This window comes from Schistocerca cancellata, chromosome 11, assembly GCF_023864275.1.
Source record: "Schistocerca cancellata isolate TAMUIC-IGC-003103 chromosome 11, iqSchCanc2.1, whole genome shotgun sequence".
NCBI classification, from domain to species: domain Eukaryota; kingdom Metazoa; phylum Arthropoda; class Insecta; order Orthoptera; family Acrididae; genus Schistocerca; species Schistocerca cancellata.
In genome coordinates, this window is record NC_064636.1 from 81113984 (window position 1) to 81129183 (window position 15200).

At 43.3% G+C, this 15200-nt stretch overlaps 1 protein-coding gene across 1 annotated transcript in view; it reads left to right on the forward strand.

Moving 5' to 3' along the window:
* The window catches only part of LOC126108584 (zinc finger protein 391-like), a 66722-nt gene extending 55285 nt beyond the window's left edge, over window positions 1-11437 (forward strand). Inside the window, exon 7 of the mRNA XM_049913880.1 lies at window positions 9658-11437. Coding sequence (XP_049769837.1) covers window positions 9658-10759 — 1102 coding nt within the window. The 3' untranslated portion in view covers window positions 10760-11437. The remainder of the gene's footprint in view (window positions 1-9657) is intronic.
* The last annotated feature ends 3763 nt before the right edge of the window (window positions 11438-15200 follow it).

Here is a 15200-nt window from a genome sequence, read left to right on the forward strand (position 1 = left end):
CTTCTTAGACAGGATAATTACTCGTGACGAAACATGGATCCATCGTTACGAGCCGGAGAGTAAAACGGCAGAGTATGCAACGGAAACATCCAAATTCGCCGTGCAAGAAAACGTTCAAGACCCAACTGTCTGCAGGAAAACCACTGCTTATGATTTTTTGGAATGCACAAGGTCCAGTACTGGAATATTACGAGAAAAGGGGCACAACAACAAACAGTGACACATTGGAGAGCCTATGTCAATACACTGACTTGTACCCAGGGCATAGTAATAGATGTACCTGGTGTACAATAGGAATTGAAGCAGTTGAAAACAACTAAGTCACTGGGTCTGGAGTGGCATTCCAGTTCAGTTTTAAAGAGAGTCGTTTGCGGCATTGGTCCCTTACTTAGCTTGCATTTATCATGAATCTCTGACGCAGCTCAAAGTCCTGAGCAGCTGGAAAAAAAGTGCACGCAACTCCTGTACATAAGAAGGGTAAAAGAACAGACCTGCAAATTTACAGACTGATATCCTTAATGTCAGTTTGCTGCAGAATTCTTGAGCATACTCTCAGTCTGAATATAACAAATTTCCTCAATACGAAAAAACTTTCATCCATAAATCAGCACGGTTTTAGAAAGTGTCGCTCTTGTGATATGCAACTTGCCCTTCTCTCACATGATGACATGCAAATCGTGCATGAAGGGCAACAGGCAGATTCCACATTTCTAGATTCCCAAAAAGCATTTGATACTGAGCCACACTGCAGACTGCTAACAAAGGTACCAGCATATGGAATAGATTACCAGATATGGGAGTGGCTCAATCATTTCTTAAGTAACAGAACTCGAAACAATGTTCTCAATGGCGACTGTTCGTCAGAGACAAGGCTATTGTCAGGAGTGCCCCAGTGAAGTGTGATAGGACCACTGTTGTTCTCTGTTACACAACTGATTTGGCGCACATAGTGTGCAGTTGTTTCCCGGTGATGCCGTGACAGAAGGGAGGGTGCCGTCATTGAGTGACTGTAGGAGGATGCAAGATGACTTAGACAAAATTTCTAGTTGGTGTGATGAATGAAAGCTAGCTTTAAATGTAGAAAAATTTAAGTTAATGCAGATGAGTAGGAAAAACAAACCCATAATGTCCAGATACAGAACCAACTCTGTAATGTCATTTAATATCTGATTGCCAGACTGAGACTGAGATTCATTGGAAGAATCCTAAGGAAATGCAGTCCGAAAACAAAGGAAGTAGGTTACAGTGCACTTGTTCGTCCACTGCTCGAATACTGCTCATCGGTGTGGGATCCGTAGCAGATAGGGTTGATAGAAGAGATAGAGAAGATCCAACGGAGAGCAGCGCACTTTGTTACAAGATCATTTAGTAATCGTGAAAGCTTTACAGAGATGACAGATAAACTCCAGTGGAAGACTCTGCAAGAGAGACACTCAGTAGCTCGGTACGGGCTTTTGTTAAAGTTTCTAGAACATACCTTCACTGAGGAGTCGAGCAGTATATTGTTCCCTCCCAAAGAGACTGTGAGGATAAAATCAGAGAGATTAGAGCCCACACAGAGGCATTCCGACAATCTTATTTCTTTCCACGAATAATACGAGACTGGAATAGAAGGGAGAATCGATAGAGGTATCGAGGTACCCTCCTCCACACACCGTGAGGTGGCTTGCGGAGTATGGATGTAGATGTAGATCGGGCTTTCCCATTTCTCGCAAGCAATCACGTTAACCACTTCGTCTACCTATACGTACTCCCTGTACCGTCCCAAACCTCCTCTGTCACACTGTCAACCTCCTTGTCTTGAAGTCCACTAAATTCGTCACTTAATGCTTGTAACATTCCTCAGATTAACACAACAAGGAGAATGAGACAGCGAGGAATTGACACCGTTATTGTTATCATCTTATGCCCGCAAGGATTGCATTACATACTTTCATGACCGACAGAAGAGACAGCGTTGAGCTGTATGACATACTTTGAAATTTAGTCAGCAAACAAATTCTGAAGTATAGTGTACAGGTGTGGATCATCAACACTTGTTGGAAGGACCGAGTGTGGACACTGAAATAACAGCATTTTGGTCAAAGAGAACAGCATACAATTCAGTATATGGAATACTTGTGAGGATGGTTTTGTAAGTCTGGTAAATTTCCTCCAAAGAGTGGAACATTTTCGTTGTGCCTCCACGATTGTTAAGCTCGATTATTCAAAGGATCGTAAAAAAAAAAAAAAAATCAACAGTGGACAATGTCCAGTTCATTGTTGACAGCCATGTGAATTGGTCAATGTGTTGACTGTGATTGAAAATGGTGAAAACCGAATTTCGCGCTGTTGTTTGGCATTTTTATTGGAAGGGCTGGACTGCTGCACAAATCAGAACAGGATTCGATGAAGTTCGTGCCGACTCTGCACCATTATTTTAGACCATTTACCTTTGGATTAATGAATTTAAACGTGATCAGACAAGCACCGAATACGAAGCGTGCTCTGGCAGTCCAGTTAGGTCACCACAAAAGAAACCATTGACAGAATTGATGACATGGTAATGTAAGACTGTTGAATAAAAATATTTGAGATTGCTGAGACTGTAGGGATGTCGATTGACAAGGGGAACTCCCCATCACACCCCTGTCAGATTTAGTGCTAAGACAACCCAGTGGATAGCCCATGAGAAATGAACACAGATTGAGCATTAAAACACGAAGAAGATGTAATGAACCATGAAAAAAGATGCAAAATCAAAACAGTGAATGGTCCAAGCTCAAGATGTGCAACATAAAGAGAACTGCAGGGATCACTGCATCTTGGTTGTGTGTTCGCGATGTCGGAATGCAAAGGGGGAGATCCGTGTTCGAATCTCCCTCGTGCCCCCTATTTTTTTCTTCCCTCCACAATTATGAACTGCCTGTCCAGTCATTGATGTGTCTGTTCATTGTATTCATATTTGTGTCTGTTTTGTGATTTAATAATGTCTGTTTGCAACAGCTAGGGATAAAGAAGGCAACTCCAGACATACGTACCTCCTATGTGTTCTACAGAAATATCACATGTTGTGACTTTTGTGTTCCGTTTTGGAAGTTGTTGAAGTTCTTTATTGTAACATAGTACACACTCGTTTACTTGCTGTTTTCATTTCTGTGAGAGGTCGCTCTTCATCACACTTACTCGTAGCGATAATGTATTCTTACCACATGATTTATATTCTATAACCAGTGTATAATATGACAATAAACAACAGAAGGAAAGCAGACACGTCAATGACCACATGGAAAGTTCATAATTTCATGAAAAAAAATAAGGCACGAGGAGATCTGAACACGGATCTCCTGCTTTGCAGTCCAACACCGTAAACACATGACGACGGTGCAATGATTCCTGCAGTTCTCTTGGTGTTGCACAGCTTGAGCTCGGACTGTTCACTGTTTCTGTTTTGCTTCTTTTTTCACAGTTCAGTGCACTTTCTTCCTTTTTTCATGCTTGATCTGTGTTCAGTTTTTGATGCGCTATCCACTGGGCCATTTAAGGAGTGACGTCTTGGGGGGGGGGGGGGGGGGGGGGGGGGGGATTTCCCCTGGCGAGTGAGTGCTTAATATTCTGCACATACAATTTGCTGTGAAAAAGCTGTGTTTGAGGTGGGTGCACTGATTGCTCACAGTAAATGAAAATTGCATTGGGCACAGCATTTCAACACAATATTTGACGATGTTTAATTATAATCTGCAAGACTTGTGGCACTCGTTTGTGACTGTTGTTGAAACCTGGATCCATCATTACACAACAGAGTCAAAATGGCAGTCAAAAAAATGGACGAAGTCTGGTGAAAGTGCACTCAAGAAGGCAAAGACTATTTTGTCAGCTAGTAAGGTGATGGTCACTTGCTCATAGATTACTTGGAAAAAAGGCAGAACCATGCCTGGACCCTGTTATGCTTCATTGTAGATTTGTTTGAAACTTTCATTGCTGAAAAAAAAATTAAGGTTGGCACACAGAAAAGTGCTCTTTCGCCAGCATAATGCACCATATCAAACATCAGTGATATCAATGGCAAAAGTGAATGAATAGGGATTTAAATTGGTTTACACCCTATTCAACAGACTTAGCACCCGGTGACTTCTTCGTGTTCCCTAACTTGAAACTTTGGCCTGCTTGGACAAAATTTTTCCTCAAATGAGTGAGTGATACTTGTAGTCAATGAGTATTTGACAGAACCTGTTTTTCCAAATGGGACGAAAAAGCTGGAGGATCACTGGGCCAAGTATATGTCCCTCAAAGGAGACTTTGTTGAGAAGTAAGGCGAGTTGTTTATGAAATGAACATTTTTCCCCCCTTGCTTTTTTTACCAAACTTATTAAAACAAAAAGGGGAGGCTAGGTGGCCAGTGGCTTAGTGGGGTCATGTGCTCTAGGAGAGAAAGCGTTCTCTGAGATCAGTGGCTGGTGTGTGTGTATGTGTGTGTTGTGTCTGTGTGTGTGTGTGTGTGTGTGTGTGTTTGTGTGTGTGTGTGTGTGTGTGTACCCAATCGTTGCTCAGTCCAATTTTGCCACTTTCCTGGATGATGATGAAATGATGAGGACAACACAAACACCCAGTCATCTCGAGGCACGTGAAAATCCCTGACCCCGCCAGGAATCGAACCCGGGACCCCATGCTCGGGAAGCGAGAACGCTACCGCGAGACCACGAGCGGCAGACATGTCCAAACTGTGGGAACCACACTTAGCCAAGCAATACCAGGGCAAACTACAAAGCAGCCTTCCTTCTGTAGCTCGCAACATGGAGCGAAATAGCTCGTAATAAATTCCCTAACTTCATACGAAGGAGTGACCACCTGTACACCCTTCACCCCTTTCACAGATATGGTGACTTGCATTGTTTACAAAAGATTGTCATCCACTTCCCAGAAAGGTGGCTTTCCTAGTGAGCGACTATTGGAGGGTGTAGTATTACATACTGTATTGTTCATCAGTAAACCAGGCTGTTTTGTTCACATTGGCAAAAAGTAAAATCCTTCAAGAAAGAAGGAGAGATATTCAGTAGTAAGTGGGTTTGTTTCTTGGCCTTAAGTGGGGTGAGGGGGGTGCTAGGCCACATTTTTTATAATGGTGGACCCGCCGACACGTGCAGTGCCCTGTTGCTGTTAGCAAACAAATTTATAAAGCCAGTACAGCTAGTGTCGCATTCCAGTAATTTGATCCTGACCTAGAAGTGTGTCACTATTACAAAACATGACAGAAAAAAGGAGTGTCAGTGACTATTAGACTGCAGGCCAGCAACACAGCACGACAACACAAAACAATATTCGACTATGTGTACTTTGTCCACACATAAGGAAACAGAGGTGAGGGGCTGTAATCGGCCACAGGGTGACACAGCAGGGTACTTTGCATACGGAGTAATGCTCTTTAAGTTCCTGGGTGACTTCTCAGCTAAAAGAATGAAAAAGAAAAATAAACCTAAACGACTATGCTGGGGTGGTTATTGCCGTAGAGCCAGGTGTACTGTTAATTCAGGGCTTCTCATGACATGACACTCAGAGGGTTACAGATGGCAGAAAAGGCTACAACAGGAGGGGGGTGACATGACTGTGTATGCATCTCTCTTTTGTTAACACGAACATGGGGGTCTATCTAACTTAGTTCTGGTGAGCAGATTGACCAAGAAAGAAGTTTTGTTAAGCTCTCAGATTTTCAAATTCAGCAGTGACTTTTGCAGCTGTCCTCTTATATTTTGTCACAATCCTCTTCAGCATCGTCTGCCATAAACATTCGGCATGCACTCTCGTCCATTTTGTGACTTAGCGTACGAACAGTTCCACTTTCGCTGCACGCGGTATAAATCTTTGATGCGGTACCTCTTAAAACACCAAACCCTTCGCTCCCTCGGTTACAGAAGCACCCGTCATATAAACAACAATTTGCGTGTGTTTTAATTCACTTAGCTCTCACGTAATGCACTCGTAACTGTACAGAAGAATGTTCTGACCACAACTGATGCTTGTAACAATATTGAGGACATTGCGCAGGAGCCATTCGTGGTCTAATATAACAGCGCAACCTGCAGGCTCGGCTAGCATCGGCATTCGTGTCCGATCGTGCATTTGTCGCAGTGTTTCCACATTTTTGTCTGACCCCTGTACATCCATTAAGTACAGAACTTTGCCACACTCTGATTCGTAAAATGTTTAATTTTAGCATCTAATTTAGATATGTACTTTTCGTGGAAACTAATTTTGCACACCAAACAACATTGCAGGAGCTGTACTGAATGATTTCTGGATATCGTGGAACACGGCAGGTGCTGTTGTCTGTGACACTATGGATCTTGTGATTGAACTGAGCTAGTTGTGTTATGAAACACCTCAGTTTGTGGAATTGCTAATGATTTGTATAGAGTTTCTCATTTCCCAAAGGTGTCATATGTGTGACCATGAAAAATGTTGCCATTGCTACATTCAAGATTGCAGTGAAGATAAAATTTTGTGAAGAATAATCAAAGTTGAGAAATATCTATGTAAAATCAAATGACAATGCAGAGGTTGAGGAAATAAATTACATACAGGGTGGTCCATTGATCATGACAGGCCCAAATATCTCACGAAATAAGTGTCAAACTAAAAAACTACAAAGACAAAACTTGCCTAGCTTGAAGGGGGAAACCAAATGGCGCTATGGTTGGCCCGCTAGATGGTGCTGTCATAGGTCAAACGGATATCAACAGCATTTTTTAAAATAGCAACCCCCATTTTTTATTACATATTCGTCTAGTACGTAAAGAAATATGAATGTTTTAGTTGAACCACTTTTTTCGCTTTGTGATAGATGACACTATAATAGTCAAAAACATGTGGCTCCCAATTTTAGATGAACAGTTGGTAACAGGTAGGTTTTTTAAATTAAAATACAGAACATAGGTATGTTTGAACATTTTATTTCAGTTGTTCCAATGTGATACATCTACCTTTGTGAACTTGTCATTTCTGAGAATGCATGCTGTTACAGCATGATTACCTGTAAATACAACATTAATGCAATAAATGCTCAAAATGATGTCCATCAACCTCAATGCGTTTGGCAGTACGTGTAACGACATTCCTCTCAACAGCGAGTAGTTCGCCTTCCGTAATGTTCGCACATGCATTGACAATGAGATGACGCATGTTGTCAGGCATTGTCGGTGGATCACGATAACAAATATCCTTCAACTTTCAGCATACAAATCAGCATACATTGCACCATTTAGATTGCCATCAATAAAATGGGGGCAGTTATCCTTCTTCCCATAACGCCGCACTGTACATTAACCCGCCAAGGTCGCTGATGTTCCACTTGTCGCAGCCATTGTGGATTTTCCGTTACCCAATAGTGCATATTATGCCAGTTTACGTTACCGCTGTTGGTGAATGACACTTCGTCGCTAAATAGAATGCGTGCAAAAAATCTTTGATCATCCTGTAATTTCTCTTGTGCCCAGTGGCAGAACTGTACACGATGTTCAAAGTCATTGCCATGCAATTCCTGGTGCATAGAAATACGGTGCGGGTGCAATTGATGTTGATGTAGCATTCTCAACGCCGACGTTTTTGAGATTCCCGATTCTCGTGCAATTTGTCTGCTACTGATGTGCGGATTAGCCGCGACAGCGTCTAAAATGCTTACTTGGGTAACAGCATTTGTTGCAGGTCATGGTTGGCGTTTCACATGTGGCTGAACACTTCCTGTTTCCTTAAATAATGTAACTATCCGGGGAACGGGCCGGACACTTGGATGATGTCATCCAGGATACCAAGCAGCATAGATAGCACACACATTTTGATCACAATAGTCATACATCAACACGATATCGACCTTTTCTGCAGTTGGTAAACGGTCCATTTTAACACGGGTAATTTGTCACGAAGCAAATACTGTCCGCACTGGTGGAATGTTACGTGATACCACGTACTTATACGTTTGTGACTATTACAGCGCCATCTATCATAAAGCAAAAAAAAGTGGTCCAACTAAAACATTCATATTTCTTTACATACTACACAAATATGTAATACAAAATGGGGGTTCCTATTCAAAAAATGCAGTTGACATCCATTTGACGTTGCCTGTCGGCTACTGTCAATGCCCGACCACCCGTCTTATCGTTCCTTTTTTGATGACTCTCTCGACCGTCAATACGGGTTGTATGTCTCTGCCCTGCTACCCCCTGGAGTTCGCTTTCGTCGCCTCCTTCAACACCTTAATTTTTCACTCCCTGCAACCTTTCGAGTGGGCGAGAGCCACACGCCACCTTGGCTCCAGGCTCAGGTCCGCGTTCACCTTGACCTCAGCTCGCTCCCAAAAGAGGTTACCCCCGGTTCGGTCTACCACTCCTGTTTTGTGAACTTCGTTCGAAGTTCATCAATATGACTTTCATTTATACAGATGGCTCTAAGACCAATGACGGGGTCGGGTGTTCTTTTATTGTCGGGGCACAAAGTTTCAAATACCGGCTCCATGGCCATTGTTCGGTCTTCACAGCTGAGCTCTTTGCTCTCTACCAGGCTGTTCTTTACATCTGCCGCCACCGACATTCTGCTTATGTCATCTGCTCCGATTCCCTGAGCGCCATCCAGAGCCTCAGTGATCCGTATCCGGTTCACCCTTTCGTGCACCGGATCCAATGCTCTCTTCGGCAGCTGGTGGACGTCGGTTCTCCGGTTAGCTTTATGTGGGTCCCTGGCCATGTCGGTATCCCTGGGAACGAAGCTGCAGATGCCGCGGCCAAGGCTGCGGTCCTCCGGCCTCGGACAGCTTCTTGTTGTGTCCCTTCATCAGATTGTAGCAGGGTTATTTGTCGGCACATTTTATCGCTGTGGCATGCCGATTGGGCTGCACTTACAGACAACAAGCTTCGGGCCTTGAAACCTCTTCCCGTGGCATGGACGTCCTCCTCACGTCCTTCTCGGCGGGAGGAGGTAGTTTTGGCCCGGTTAAGAATTGGACACGGCCGGTTCAGCCATCGCCATCTGCTGACGGCTGCGCCGGCGCCGTTCTGCCCATGTGGGCAATTGCTGACGGTCCGCCACATTTTAATGTCCTGTCCGGATTTTAACACACTGCGTCTAGATCTTAACCTGCCATGTACTTTAGATGCCATTTTAGCAGATGACCCACGAGCAGCTGCTCGTGTTCTTCGTTTTATCAATTTGACATACCTCTCTAAGGACATTTGATGATGCTGTTTTTTAATCCTATGCCTGTCAGTCTGTCTTTTATCGTGTTTTCCCTTTTAGTTGTTGTTTTAAACTTGTGCCTCACGGTGCATTCTTAACGTATTCAGGGCGCTAATGACCATTGAAGTTGTGTGCCCTAAAACCACAAAAAAAAATCCGTTTGACGTATGGCAGCACCATCTAGCGGACCAACCATAGCGCCATCTGGTTTCCCCATTCAAGCTGGACTAGTTTCATTTTTTGTAGTTTTTTCATTGAATGCTTATTTTGTGAGATATTTGGCCCAGTCACTACCAATGGACCACCCTGTATATGAAATATATGTATCAGGTTTTATATTGGTGTTGTTTATTATGTTATGCAATACTACTGAACATTCACAGTTACATTAATATGAATATGAAATGTGTTACCATTACCAGATGTTTTAATGCTGTCTTTTCAATTTTTCAGGTTTATCCCACAAGGCCAGGATGGTTGTACTACTGGCAGATGTGCCACCATACGCACCAGAACTGACGAGATACCGTTTAGTGACAGTAATCGCAGTGGCAGCTGGAAAGAATCTGACAGGAATAAAAGCAATACGCACCTACTCTCAAGACAGGTAGTGGACTCGGAGAGGCAGAATACCCATAAAGACAGCTATTCTACTACAAGTACTGTGTTAAGTGACAGATTCTGCAAGGATACCTCTGACGCAAATTCGAACTGCTACCAGGTAAATGACATTTGCGAGAGGCTCTCCCCCTCGACGAACGACAGTGTCGCCGGGCAGCCGTCACTTTCGCCTGACGAACGGGACGTCTTCACGTGCGACGTCTGCCGGGAAGTGTTTGTCGACAAGAGGATCTTGAGGACCCACATGCAACAGCACCTGCTGAAATGCGACATCTGCCACAAGACCTGCCGCGACGCCAACGGCCTCGAGGTGCACTACCGGACGCACACGGGCGAGCGGCCCTACTGCTGTGACACCTGCGGCCAGACGTTCTCGCGCAGTGATCAGTTGAGGCTGCACTCGCTGCAGCACACGGGTGAGCGTCCCTACCACTGCGATACCTGTGGTAAAACATTCTTGCGCAGCGATAACCTCAGGCAGCACACGCTGCAGCACACGGGTGAGCAGCCCTACCGCTGCGATATCTGCGGCAAGGCGTTCTCGCGCAGCAATAATCTGAGGCAGCACTCGCTGCTGCACACGGGTGAGCGGCCTCACGAGTGCGGCGTCTGCCACAAGAGGTTCACCAACAGCAGCAACCTGGCGCAGCACTCGCGCATCCACACGGGTGAGCGACCCTACCGCTGCGACTACTGTGGCAGGTCATTCACACAAAGCAGGAACCTGAAGGTACACCTCCGTATGCACACGGGTGAGCGGCCGTACCGCTGTGACACCTGCGGAAAGTCATTTACGCGAAGTAGAAGTGTGAAAGTACACCACCGCCCGCACACGGGTGAGATGCTGTACGCCTGCAACGCGTGTGGCAAGGTGTTCGTCAGTGGCGATACCTCGCAAAAACCTGGGCGTGTCCAAATGCAAGAGGAGTCCTGAAACTGCATTGTCTTCGAGAAGCACTTTGCATGGAGGACGAGTCTGAATACGGGTTCGTGCCTCCGTACTACCAGAAATACCACCAGAGATGTCATACCGACAGAGTGAAGATGAGTTTTATAAACTTGCCGTGCATCTTACAATTTCACACTGAAACATCCCCATTCTAATTATTACTGTTGTAAGAGGAATTCTGTTATAAAGTCAAATCGCACCAAATTAATTATTTACAGCAACTTCAGGTAGAATGTGAAGCCTATTTGCAGGTTTAAATTTTTTTAGAACATAATGTGTCACATTGTTATCAAAAGTACGTAACTTGTATGGTTCAAATGGCTCTGAGCACTGTGGGACTTAACATCTGAGGTCATCAGTCCCCTAGAACTTAGAACTACTTAAACCTAACTAACCTAAGGACATCACACACATCCATCCCGAGGCAGGATTCGAACCTGCGACCGTAGCGGTCGCACGGTTCCAAACTGTAGTGCCTAGAACCGCTCGGCCACTCCGGTTGGCTAACTTGTATGTTCAGTCCTCGTGTAATATTAGTGGTCTCGTCTGCTTTACTACTGAAAACAAAAGTAAAGAGTACTGTCTATTTTGAGTATTACAGCATCTAATTTTGTGTTGTATAACTGGATAATTGTTAAATAAAACTCAAATAGCACTTTAAAATTCACTTCCACATTTATTGCTTTAAGCTTCCACAAAACCCTATTCACATAGTGTTCTGTCGTAAATACTTGAACTGAACTGCCAGTACTTTTACTGGTCTGCAGTGTACACTGGTGGCAGGTACGTACAGATTACTCATTTGGCAGAGACAACCACCTAAGCGTAAATATAGTTTTAATGATATAAACCAGTACATTCATTACTGACTGTAAAATTTTTATTGATTTACAATTGAAATCATCCTGTAAACATGACGTGGTGCCCATGATAAAATATAATTTCAAATTCTGTATTTAAATTTAATACATCGTAAGTGTTCTTAACAATTAATTTTACAAAATGTTCAATCTAAACATAATTAAATTATATTTTCTCTTTCGACCAATTATAGTGGTTTCTTATTACAATTCATATTATTTTATATCAATTCTGTATTTACTGTTTTTACTGAAATTGGTAAATATGGCATCTGTCTAGTTTACAAACAGTCATACAAACAAGTTTGCTAAATTTGGTTATAGATTGCAATAAAGTATTTCGACATTTGCATTTGTTTACATATTGGAACTGATCAGGGTTGGGTGATACACAAAACCAGTGTATTGTGTACAACAGTACCTCCATCACAGTCTGTTTCATTACAACACCGTGAGCCCTTGGGCAGCGCTCTTGTCATCGTGCACATTGATTGGTTGGTTCTGCTAACATGGTTCAATGGACTTCCATAGGTTTAACCCAAAAACTCTGAAAATAAAATGCTCCAGAAAACCACAGTGGCTAGAGTGATGTAGTTTTCTGTGGAAACTGTGGTTAGGCGTCGTGGCTAACAAATGCGACTCGGCTCAGTTGCCTCCTTACAGAGACAAAGTGGAGACTAAGTTTCACATGCAGTGTTCCTCGGTGACATGCCAAGATTTGAGATGCAGCACTTAACTGGGGAGGGATACGCATTCTACTTTTGCATTAAAAAAACTGAGGTATGATATCCTGCCATGAGTTTATGGCTGACACTAGATGATACAGGAGGACCAAGGAAATGTCAATGACAATGAGCCCTTTAAAAATTCATCAACATCCGAAATTCACAAAAAATTGGAGAAACTGCAAAAACTTTTAAACAGAGATCAATGCTGAGTGTAAGAATGATAGCGGAGAACTGTAGTATGCTGAAATAAAACATTTATCACATTTTGAGAGACGAAATAGAGATTTGAAAGGTGTGCAGATGTTGTTGTTGTGGTCTTCAGTCCTGAGACAGGTTTGATGCAGCTCTCCATGCTACTCTATCCTGTGCAAGCTTCTTCATCTCCCAGTACCTACTGCAACCTACATCCTTCTGAATCTGCTTAGTGTATTCATCTCTTGGTCTCCCTCTATGATTTTTTCCCTCCACGCTACCCTCCAATACTAATTCGGTGATCCCTTGATGCCTCAGAACATGTCCTACCAACCGATCCCTTCTTCTTGTCAAGTTGTGCTATAAACTCCTCTTCTCCCTGATTCTATCCAATACCTCCTCATTAGTTATGTGATCTACCCATCTAATCTTCAGCATTCTTCTGTAGCACCACATTTCGAAAGCTTCTTTTCTCTTCTTGTCCAAACTATTTATCGTCCACATTTCACTTCCATACATGGCTACACTCCATACAAATACTTTCAGAAATGACTTCCTGACATTTAAATATATACTCTATGTTAACAAATTTCTCTTCTTCAGATAGATGTGCAGATAGAGGGTCTCAAATAACTGACCGACGAACGGAAGGAAGTCCATGTGCGGAAGTGCTGAGAATAATTGGAATTCTGTGAAAGTAACCATAATTTTTTGGGCAGAGTTGGGACAGGTGACAAGATACTGGTTTTTGAATGACAAAGCAGTGAGTGGCGCTCGGTATATCACCTCACCCGAAGAAGGCACACACGAGCAAATCTGGTGCGAAGCTAATGCTCATTGTCGTTTTTGACACCAAAGGAATGATTCACAGGGAATTTCTGCCTCAAGGACAAAAGTTAATGGCCAGTTTCATACTCAGGTTTCACCCAGGTGTAGGGTAGGGTAAAACGCTCAGGTAAGAGACATCACAAACAGGATTTAGCATCGCGGCACTGCACCGAGCAACACTGCCCTTGTTGTGGAAGAGTTTCTCATCAGGAACAGACTGCCTCAGACACTGTACCACTGTGGTGTGCGTACTGTAAGACCTTTGGTACACACACCATCAGATTATTTGACTTGTCGCTCTAACGAAGTAGGCGAGTGTCAGCAATATGTCTCATGGTCTTATCGTGGTGCGTTTATCTTCTGCCCTTAGGTCAGACGATAGAAATGCCATTTACACGCTTAGATTAGCAGATTGACGGTGACCAACTTTAAACAGAACTTGATTAATTTTCACACACATTTATTAAAAAAAACAACAAGCATAAACATTACGTAACTTGATTCTGGACGCTATTTACAATTGACAATCTGAAGTTCCTTTGGTCTTGGTGCGTTAATCTTATTCTCACATATCTCTGATACTTGACGAAGTATTCATTTATCTTCATGGCTATGTACAGGAATATGGTAATCTTATTAGGCACAGACTGAAACTTTACTATAGACTGGTGCAGACAAATGCAGACTGACTAATCGGAGGTCTGTACACTTGTTATAATACCTCGCGCGTTCATGTATCACTGTGTGAGTGTGAACCGCGAGGAGAAAAGATTCTATGTTAACAGCAATCTCATTGGCTGCGTTACATATTAATACGCGGATTGGCGGAAGCAGAATTTGGTCCGTCTCTAAGGCAGTGCCATCTCATAGTGCGGAGATGGACGAGCACTGCGCCTGCTCTGTTGTGCTTAGCGGGGCGCGCTCTAGTGGGAAAGTTTTGTACGCGCTGACTATGCGGAACTATGTACACAACAACCACCCTGACTTCTTTTTGTTTCAGAGGATGAAAGACGAGGTTGAAGGTGCACCCTCACGAGATATCAGGGGTGGGGGGGAGGGGGGGGGGGTAAAAAGAGGCTTCGATGTCCTGTCTGGAAGACATTCTCAGTGATACCTTCCAGGGAGTCTGTGTGGACTGGATGAAGCATATGCATATATGAGGAAGGAGTGTACTTTAAAGTTTTTTAAGGCTTTGTACGTTAAAAAGCAACAAACTTTAAAGAAGTTATTCTTGAACCTTTTGGGACAGAATCTGTAAACCTGCCGTGCATCTTATGACAGCTTCGCATCGAGCGAGCACTTTGACAAGGTTACAGCCACTGTACATGTTGCTGTGGAATGCTTGGCGGCCAGTTGATCCCCATGATGGAATTCAGTAGACTTGCACAATCATCAACATGAAAACCAACTTTCTGTATAACAGAGACAGTGTACGCAGGGGTCCATAGCTGCTGTGAATTCTGTGAGGAAACTAATTTTCCATTGTCGGCTGTTGTTTTATTTGGAAAATAAACTGTTATTTCATAATGTAGTAGTTAGCTATTTTTGCCTGCTTGTGCATTATCAAATTACACCACAGTAGATATTACATATATAGCCTGCTGTATTCCACATATCAATGCTGCGAATGCAACATGTGATGAATTCAGTGTATATATAAAAACCAACCCATATGTGGGCTTTGTCACTGCACCAGCATACGTAACACGTTAAGATATGTTGACACGCATCCAATTTCCTTTGAAGATGCTGACTGCTGAATGTGTCCCTCCACTTTAATGGTATGTTGTATGAAACTTCCTGGCAGGTTAAAACCGT